This window comes from Phocoena sinus, chromosome 5, assembly GCF_008692025.1.
Source record: "Phocoena sinus isolate mPhoSin1 chromosome 5, mPhoSin1.pri, whole genome shotgun sequence".
In the NCBI taxonomy this organism is placed as follows: Eukaryota; Metazoa; Chordata; class Mammalia; order Artiodactyla; family Phocoenidae; genus Phocoena; species Phocoena sinus.
The window spans coordinates 19,120,026-19,130,799 of NC_045767.1; the positions used below are offsets into that span (position 1 = coordinate 19,120,026).

Genomic DNA, 10,774 nt, shown 5'->3' on the forward strand with positions numbered 1-10,774 from the left:
AAGAGTAGCAGGGAGAGGAGAAGCAGCAGAGAGGAGGATGATAAAACCACTTCTGGACTTTGAGCTTTTTATTAACCTCTATCTGTCATAGTTAGAAATGTGTTGTTCATACCGAGAGAAAATAATAAGTAACACCACCCGAAGAGAAGAAGAGTCACTTATGGGTATTTTTGGATTTTGCTGTTTGAAATAAAATTTTGGTTTAGAGAGGAATGAGTATTAGCACTTTTCATTCATTTAACTGATGCATTATACAGAAGAGATAGACATTACAGAGTTTCTTTTTTTTCTTTCTTTTGAATGAAGGTAGAGTGAGATCTTGATTGGGGGATAAGATGATATGTATAAATCAGATTGTTAAGTAAAATGTTAGAAGCTGAGATTAATGTTACTTAAGGATGCTTTGGAGGAGAGTTGGAGCACGTTCTACTGTAAACCATTTAACCTGATTAAGAACCTAAAATATTCTTGCTAATTTGGAAAATACCCCTGATATTTAAAACTTCCTAAAAGGTAGCTCTCCTCCTGCCTTTATGATGGAACACTGGACGATTTCAGTCAAAAAGCCTAGTTACTACCACAAGAAAAAAATCCTGCAAGAAAGCACATGTTGCCACTTTACTCATTATTGAAGTGCCCTTATGACTGTCAGGGAGAACAGGTAAGATGCCAGGGAGGCACAGAAGGAGACATCAAAGTATTTTGTTTACTTCTTTGAAGTCTTGTAGTACCTTTTATTTATTTCTTGATTCATGCTGAAAATTGGAATTCACCCATTTCTCTTTTTCCTGTCTAAGATGCAGATGGGGCACATTTCGTTGACTCCATCAATCCCTGCCCCCGCGTATTAGCACATGCACACGTATACCTAGCCAGCGGAAAAGAAAAAAGAGTTACTCACATTCATCCATTTTACAAAGATTTCCAGGCTGCAATGGGAGGGCTTTATCTCTCCCTGAAGGATGAATAAATAGATAGCTTTACTGACAGCCTGTTCACACACTGAGGTGAAAACTGAGACCAAGGTCTTGCTCTACGAGCACTTACGAGATCCAGACCTGGCAACATGGAGAGAATAGTCATCTGCCTGATGGTCCTCTTCTCAGGGACAGTGGCCCATAAAGCAAGCTTCCAAGGGCAAGATCGCCTCTTGATTAGACTGCGCCAACTTATAGATATTGTTGATCAGCTGAAAAACTATGTGAATGACTTGGTAAGGCCATATTTGTCACAACAAAATTTAAATAATATTCTTCAGTTACTATAAAAGGAGCTTATTGACTTATATAAATAACTCAGAACTAATTTTCTTTTGCTCTAGGACTCTGAATTTCTGCCAGCTCCAGAAGATGTAAAGGTAAGACCAGTTGAATTTATTTGTGAAAATAAATTTGACATGTTTTTAAATCCAATTAAGAGAGGCGTTAACATGATTATTTAGAAATATACTTAATTTCCATGAATTTCGGTGTTTAATAATTGGTCAAATAGTGATTTCTATTTTGCTCAGATATTCATTGGTTCACCAACAAGCCAACCAATAAAACACTACATACCTTGTAAGATATACTTTTATCTCCAAATATCTCTAAGGGTATTCTCAAGTAGTATTGTTGAGATAGAATACAAAACTAGAAAATAAATCTACACTATGATCATTTTCTGAACAATGACCAACTAATTACATTTTAAGAATCCTTGTGCATGAAAGTTCTTGAGCCCTCTTTGTAAACCTACGTACGAAATATAGACACATACCACAGAAGCAGAATTCACCTTTTAATAACTAGAAAGGAAGAAAGAAAGAGAAAAAAAGAAAGAAAGGAGGAAAGAAGAAAGGGAGACAAAGAGAGAAAGGAAGGAATAAAAAAAGAAGGGAAGAAAGAAAGAAGGAATACATTATAGCACAGCATGGAAGAATGGTAGTGTGGAAATCAAGGCCATCATTTAGAATATAATTCCCATGTACCTTGGCCTCAATGAGTCTTGTCTTTGGCCTTCGGTGAGGTCTTTTGAAAGGACGGTTTACAACAAGTCATCCTGTTCTCTTAAGCCATTTAAATCCATTAGGTCCCAGGAAGAAGAGGCCTATCCTAGCATACAGTTCAAGTGTGCTATGTGCTGCTCTTTTCCTTGGTAACTTCGATCTAATCTTCAGGTTTGGTACCCTGAGGATATAAACACAGTTGGGGGAAATGTTTTCAGTGTCACAGACCTTTAACTGCATAAATTAGAATAACTATAAAAGTGTTACCAGTAATTAGGACACTACAAAGGGGAGACTTATGAAGATACATTGCAAAGAAAACAATTATCGTAAATGACTATGTGTAGAAGTTTAGAAAGTGAATGAGTCACAACTATTGCTTTTCTCTAAAATTCACTCTCTAGCTCTGAACCTAACCACTCTCATTTACTAGGTCCTTTTCTAATAAGCAATACCTAAAATGAAAGTAGCACATTCAGCTCATTGGAAAGACTTTTCCAACAAGTAAGACTATTTCTTAATGCCCTAATTATCAAAACATATCTTTTTTAGCATCTCATGCCTTTTGTCTAACTGCTGTGGTTAGAGTCCTTTGGGGAGATTCTTAGCTCAGTCTCTAACTTTCCAAGTTAGATATCCCACTTTCTAACTTGAGTTGATCCAGTGGGTACTTCCTTTATATCCTTTGTTAAAGAGAGATCTTTTTTATCTTATAATGACAGGATTTTGTCTCAGTGACACTGTGTCTATCTGATAATCTGATCAAGCAATGCTGGCTATGATACAAGTGAATAATGGTATTACTGAGATCTTTAAGCTATGCTGGCAGGCAAACCCAGGAGAGAAGAAAATAGTTCAAGGCCACAGAAGCATTACATCAAGTTTTTCAGGGCTAGCATCAAAGCAGAGTCTATAAAGAGTTAAAAAGATTAACAAGTTTAATGAAAATAAGTTCATTTAAATGTTGCATATAAATGTTGATATATAGTGATCATCTAAGGCTGCTAATTGGCCTCACCGGGCATCTTTCTTTCTCTTTCTAATCATATAATCAGTAGTCTTCATCTGGTGGTGACTTTGCCCTCTGAGAACATTTGGCATTGTCTGGAAAAATTTCTAGTTGGCACAATTGTGTGTGGGGGGTTTCCACTGGCATCTCGTAGGTAGAGGCCAGGGATGCTACTAAACATTCTAGAATGCACAGGACAGTCCTGACAACCAAGAATTATTCATCTGAAAATGTCAACAGTGCCACTGTTGAGGAACCCTGATATAAACCTAGTTTGTATGCAGGACAAAGGTAATTTTACCCAGTTAGCAAGACTTCGTATGTGAATGGCCAGGGCTTTCTTTGCAAAAAAAAAAAAAAAAAAAAAAAAAAAGAAAAAAAGAAAGAAAAGTTAAGTAGGTCAAAAATAAATTGTAAGGAAGCAAATATTTTCAAATATTCAATTGCAAATCAACAAAGCCAAGTGCACCTCCTTGCAAAAGCAGCACTTGACTAGCTAAAAAGAGTGGTTTGTTACTCTTGCTTTTGATTTCCTTACTGCTGCCTCGATTCTGCAGAACTAATGTAGGACGGATAACTCCTCATGTTTCCAGGTGTTAAAGGATGAGGGAAACAAAGCCTTGCCCTCTAAGTCTGCAAGGCACAGCAAAGCAAAACAGTGGCTCTGCTGCACGTGGACTCGGGGTCATCCTGAGTGACAGGGCACCTAAGCTGCCTGAATCGAAGTTAATCTCTCTACTCCTCTTCTCAACACATCCTTAAGGCAGTTTAGCAGAACAGCTCCTTTGCTTCTTTTCCTTATGGAGGCTGCCTTTACTGTGCATCTGTAAGCCAAATCCAGCAGGTACTTGTCCTGGACCACAGATTGCCAGGGATAGCTCTGCTGCTTGCAGAAAGCACAAAGCAAAATTCCAATGTCTATTGACACAGGTGAACAAGGAAGGGCAGGAGAGAAAGCACAGCCCCATCAATACAGGCACTGGTGTCCAGATGCCATTCAGAGGTTCTCAGAAAGGCGTTCTCAGGTGCAAAATCTTTGCTTGCTTGTGTTGACCACTCTTGGCGATACCTGTCTCAAGGGAGTTCATTTGGTAGGCCCCTATAGTTCTTTGGAACCTAATTTTCTTTCAACATCCACATGTAAATGTTAACTCAGCAAAATGGGTCTCTGTGAGAAATGCTGGTTTCTCAGATCATCACGGATGAAACAGTTAGTGTTTTCAGTTTCAGCTGGAAAATTTACCTCTTTAAATATGAATATTATTTTTTTCCAGTAAGTTAAGCCGGTTGTGGTCAAAAAGAAGAGAAAAGAAAAAACTTCAACAAACATGAACATGTGGTTTTCAAGGAAAAAAAAGTGCTATAATTAACATTTATATATAGTTTCTATTAAATAAGCATTTTGGCAAACATATGTAAAGGACACTATCTCGCCCTTATGAGAGGCAAGCTGCTCTGATATAAGGAAACCAGATAAGCTGGTTCTCGGCTTGTGGCCATGTATGCAAAGCAAATCTGATGGGGTTGTGTCTTAAAGATGCATGTTCTTAATCAACATTCATAATGGGTAAGCATATAGGTTGGAAAATGCAAAGCAGGCCAGATGCTATTTTCAGCTGATTGTCATGGGAAGACTCAGGTAGTATTGTTGTATATAGGACGGCCCTTGTAGGAACTGAGAAAAATTGAAGCTTCTGTATACATGGCGGTAACTTCCATATACACCGGTGAAATGAAGATATAGCAACTTTAGGGTGCTGTAGCATCATATACAGACATTTGCTGAAAGAAAAAAGTAACCTGGATACAAGTTCTTAGATCAGCATTAAAATGTTTTCAACAAATCAGTATAAATTTTGTTCTTCCAATCAATTCCATTTCATTTTCAGTTCAACTTCTAACATTTTGACTTATTCACTGGTCATTGGTTATTTGATTAAAGCAAGAGTCAAGTTTTTGATCCTTGATCTGCCCACTTCTCCATGCTCTGAGACATTACTCTTACGTTCTAAGGGACAGTCTTCCTGCCCATTGCGGGGAAGGCATGTCTCAAATTCTGTTCCTTGACTGCTTGATTCAGGCAGATCCCACCCTAATGGACTTGAGAGTGTGAATAGGATTTTAGAAAAGTCACACATGGTCTACAGCAGGTGTACTGAATCTTAGGCGTGGAATGTGCCATCAGAGGTAGGCACCCACTTCCTTTCCCCAAAGGAGGGGCTTTAACTCACTTACTTCATTTGTCCACTCCACAAATATTTGTTGAGCACTCCCTAGCAACAAGACACTATGCCAGGCATTGTACAGGATAAGGTGCTGCTCAAGACATGTATGTCATTGTTAGATACTCCTACGTACATTGCAGAGGGAAACAAAAGACAAATGAAACGATTCTTAATCAGACTACAGCGTAACTCACCCAAAGCTGCCACCAGTCACAATGTCTCTTAGAGCCTCATAATTCATAAAGTGTGTTCTAAAACCAAACTAACTCTCCCTTATGAAATACCAAGTCCTGCCCAACACCCAGACCTCAAAATGACATTAGGAATAAAGAACTGTGGCAAAGCAAAGCTCCCTCTTCTTGTCTGTGAGACAGGGAAATGTCCTCTCTCCCCTAACATGGGGAAATTTTATATCACAAGAGTCTGCTCTTTAGCCTAAAGATTAAGTAGGACATGAAATCATTCCTCATTTGTCTGCTAAAATGAACGTGACCCAAGACACTGCAGTAGAAGTAGGAAAAGAGGATTGGGAAGGCCATTTTTACCTTCTGAATAACTTTCATTAACATCTATACAAATTATTTCTCTTTCAGAGACACTGTGAGCGGTCGGCTTTTTCATGTTTTCAGAAGATCCAACTAAAGTCAGCAAATACCGGAGACAATGAAAAGATAATTAATGTATTAACTAAACAGCTGAAGAGGAAACTACCTCCCACAAATGCAGGGAAAAGACAGAAACATAAACTGGTAAGACTGTCATTTGTCATCTAACTTATTTGTACTTATTAACTATATCTATTACATCACGTGCACACACACACACACACACACACACACACACACACACACACACACACACAGAGCCAGAGCCTCCAGTGCCTTCCTTCCAGCTACATGTTATACCTTATCATATAGAGTGTGTTTTGAGAAGCAAAGTCACCACTTCTTAGTCCACAAACTTGAAAGTGTCCAGAAATCCAATTAGAATTTGCTAACAGCCCCTGGTAGCTGGAATAATTAATATAGCTTTCAAGGTGAGGAAGTCATTAGGCAGAGAATCCAAGTGTGACTTAAGAGTTAAAAAATATTCTGCTCTCATTATATGGTCACATATAACTTGTATCCTTATTAACAGGAGCTAGATCCCAGTTTTCCTGAAAGAAAAGAGGTAGCCTACAAGACACCAGGATAAATCTCAAACATTGCCTTCCTCTTTTAAAGAATATTATTACTGTCCTGTACAACTGCAGAGTCAGTACTACATTTGAATGGGTAGACCCCATTATTTGGCTGGGGAATTTCAATAATCCCTAGTTTTGTGGTCCTTGAGAACCTCTTGTATATTTCCTCTTACGCCAACTCATGAGCAATGCAGATAATCTCATGAGTAATTCAGGCATTAATCAAAACCAGTGGATAAACACATAAGATAAATTACTAGAAATTTTTCTATCAGTTCTCTCTCCTCTAAGGAATTTCACATGTGATTCAAATGAAATCTTAATTACAATATCAAAATGATTTTTATTTCCTTTGATTGCTTGACCAGGTTGCAATGTGAAAAGTATCCCTCTAAAACTTTCCTCAAAGAAGAAAAGAGTTGAGCATGTCTTTGAAACTCAATATCAAAGACCATAAAATGGTAATATTGGCACCGAACATAGAATTATCCAGTTAAGCACCTTAATCTGATAGATGGGAAGGTGAGACCAAGGATATTAAGTGACTTGTCCCAAGCTCCACGAATATTAAGTGCCAGAATGAGCATTAGAACTTATATCTCTTATCTTTCAATCAGATATCTCTCACCACAACATCAAACCGGCATTAGAGATGCTGAACAGCAAGCAATGGCCTGGTGTTTGGTATCTAAACAGGAATAAGGGTAAAGGATATAAACCAAGGATTTTTTAAAAAAAGAAATATAAGTGGGCAATGCACATGTGAAGAATTGTTTAATCTCTTCATAATCAAATAAATGCAAGTTAAGATAGGAAATCCTATTTTTTTCAATTAAAATTTTTAACAATGCATAATAATGGTAAGAATGTTCTATGTGAATAGAGGTAAAAGTTTTATAACGTATACCAAAAGCCTTAACTTTTTTTATCCCTTTAATTTAGTCATTCTACTTCTAGTAATTTATCGAATAAAATAAAGATGTACATGAAAAATTACTCAGAGATGTCCATTGCAGTATTGTATACAACAGTGAAAAGTCAGAAGCAATCTACATGCCCCAAAATAGTAATACTTCAATCCTATGTAGGAATACAAAGCAAACATTATGGGATATATTTTTGAAGAATATTTAATATGTAGGAAATGCTTGTGTTATGTTGTGTTAAAACAAAGGCAAATTAATAGCCAGTGTAAATAACACAAATGCAAAGAAAAAATTACTGGGAGGATACATATCAAAACACTGCAGTGGTTATCTCTAATGATGGGATTACAAGTGTTTTTCTCATTGCTATTTTCTGAACAATTTCATGTGCTTCTCAAAGTTTTTCAGTGAACATGATTTATGTCTCTAATTGGAAAACATAAAATTTGAATGAACATTTTATTAAATAGGAAAAAAGCTTTAAAGAAGATTATTACGCTTTCATTGATTTCTAGACATGTCCTTCATGTGATTCTTATGAGAAAAAACCACCCAAAGAATTCCTAGAAAGACTAAAATCACTCATCCAAAAGGTATGTAACTTAAATTATATTTGACTTTCATCTTTATCCAGATTGCTTCTTATGTTGAGGTTACTCATGGTATTCTATTTCCACAGATGATTCATCAGCATCTCTCCTAGAACACATGGAATATGAAGGTTCCTAAAAATCTCACTTGAAGCTGGACACTATATTTCATACTCTAACACAGTAGTGAAACTCAGTTCTTGGTATTCCAAATGGAGGAGTACAATATATTAGTGATGGGGGAGAAAAACTCAGATAAGTGTTCAAGGTCAGGATTACTCCTCCAAAATCACTATGCAATATTTCAGTTTGATCCACATGCTCTGTGTTTGGTCAACTTGAAAAAACTTTCTACTCAATTCGAGTCTGATTTCCTGTGTTATAGATTTCTATGACCTCTAAGGTTTTTACTTTATCTTACTGCCAACTATGCCATTTCTTGGAGAAGCTTAAAAATTTTAACCAAAAATACAGTCTGGGAATTTATTGATTAACCTTGATCTTGATTATGACACGAATGAGGTTTCTGATGATCATAACTTAAAAGGTTACATACCTTCGCTCAATCTGGAGACTACAGGAGCATAGGCTGAAAAGGTTACATACCTTCACTCAATCTGGAGACTACAGGAGCATAGGCTGAAAATCAAAGTTGAAGTGTTTGTTCTTTTAAGGAAATGAAAACTGTTTAAAATCTATACCTGAAGAGGTTTTATTTTATCTCAGAATGTCTAACATATAAATACATGATTTAGTTATGTACCAGGGGGATAGCTTTACCAGATGGCTCCAAAAAGTCTGACTTCCTTATTAGAATCTGTCAAAAATGTTTAAATACTATACATATGAATGTATTTATGGAATAGACTCTTTTGGTCTTTTTTTTTCTCTAAGTGGGTATACTAGTACCTTCCCCAACTCAAGTCCCTTTATAAGCTAACATTCTAAGCTTGTGGAAGTGGCAATTAAAATCTATAGAGGGACATGCATTAGACGACCTTCTGGAACCAAACAGAATTTTAAAAAGTCTTGTAGCTCTCTTCTCAAATTGTTATAATGATTGTATGGGAGTGAGTTATTAATGCCAAATGTCTGTTTCCTTCTTTCTTTCTGCCTTTCTTTCTACTTTTAAAATTGACAGACACTTTGCGTTTGTATGCTTTGCATAAGGCAAATTCAATCATCTATATAAAGTCAAAATCAGGAGACAAATCAGGAGTTCAGGACTCCTAGTAGAAAACAGACTTTTGCATAAGCATCCCAATCTTTCAACCATGGGTAGCAAAAACAAGCGACCTGATCTAACTGCCATTTCATATCAACTCCAGCAGTTTATTTAAATATAAAGTTAAAAACGCTAGAAAAATAAAATTTTCACTAGAATGTTATAAGCTATTTGAGAATCTCTTATTGTTAAAGTGGCTGTGAGTGTGCAAGAGGATGTTGTATGGGAAATGCTTTATGCTCTAAGAACAAAGATGATCTACTTAAAAATATGTTTTAAACAAGTACAGATAATTTATGGTTCTAAAACGTGTATTAGGAATCAATTATTTCAGTGAAATGTAATGTTTTATCATCAGAAACAAGGTATTCTGTTTTAAAATTTTCAAATGTTATTACAAAGGAGTCGTGTAAATATGTGCATCATGATGATAATATGCATCTAAAGCCTGCCTCAGCATCAGGCCAGGTTGTTGGGATAAAGGTGGAAAGCAGGCTTGGAAAAGATGGAGTCCTTATTTCTTGTTTCTGGCTTTATAGTTGTTGACTTCTTTGACACTGTGATTTTATATTTAAAATAATGTATTTATTTTGGTGTGTCTACTGTCAAAAATCTCTGTTCTAATTCTTTTGACCAGAGATTCTACCTTAAAAGTAAAATTAACTTAATGGGGTGTTGGGTAAGAGCCTTCACTAAACTGAGCTTAAAGACTCGGGTAATGATCCTGGCAATATCCCAAGGAAAGCAATGCATCAGAATAAACGAGATGAAGAAGTGAGACTTGAACTGCTCCATCTTCACTGTTCTGTGTTCAAGACTTAGCCAGCCCTCCGGAAGATCTGAGGCTGACCCATAAACACTGCTGTTCACCTATGGATGGTGATACAGGAGACCTGAAATCTCACTGGATGTGAAGTTGTGGTCACTTGCTTAAACTTTTTGGGTTTCCATTTCTTTATCTGTAGGATGAGGGTTGGACTCAATCTCTATGGAATATTCAGCCTTTTTTGGAGCTTTATGTGTCTATGAGTCTCTAAAGTTCTAGACACTCTTACAGGAACATCTGACCATACTTCTGAGTAAAACTTTCTACTGAATTGGATCATTTACTCAACATTATTTCAACAGCATTTGTAGCAACACTTGCTGCAGGAACAAGGGAAATGTTCCAAAAAAGATAAAAGGAAGGAAGGAAGGAAAGAAAGAAAGAAACAAAGAGAGAGAGAGAGAAAGAAAGACAGAAAGAAAGAAAAGAAAGAAATAAAGGAAGGAAGAAAGAAAGGGAAAGAAAGAAAGAGGGAAAAGAAAAGAAAGCAAGGAAGGAAGGAGGAGAGAAAGAAAGGTTTCTGTCGGTCATGGTAGTTCAGGGAAAATTAATCATTATTTTTAGCATTTTAGCTGAAAGTGTCTTCTTTGGACACAAAATTGTAGCATTATTATTCTATATTATTGCTCTGTTATATTTACATTTGCATCTGAGAATTTAGTTTTAATATGAACTATGTACTTTATAACTTAATGATTATTTATTATATATTTGGTTTTAAATGTTTATGTTCATGGCTTCTTATTTAAGACCTGGTCATATTAAATACTACCCAGTCAGTACAACTGTCTTTTGTGATTCTC

At 36.3% G+C, this 10,774-nt stretch overlaps 1 protein-coding gene across 1 annotated transcript; it reads left to right on the plus strand.

Moving 5' to 3' along the window:
- Positions 1–1,045: 1,045 nt before the first annotated feature.
- IL21 (interleukin 21) lies at positions 1,046–8,063 on the plus strand. The gene is made up of 5 exons (XM_032633077.1): positions 1,046–1,213; positions 1,322–1,357; positions 5,815–5,970; positions 7,846–7,923; positions 8,010–8,063. The coding sequence occupies exons 1-5, from the start codon at positions 1,067–1,069 to the stop codon at positions 8,031–8,033; spliced, it is 441 nt and encodes a 146-aa protein (XP_032488968.1). The 5' UTR covers positions 1,046–1,066; the 3' UTR covers positions 8,034–8,063.
- The last annotated feature ends 2,711 nt before the right edge of the window (positions 8,064–10,774 follow it).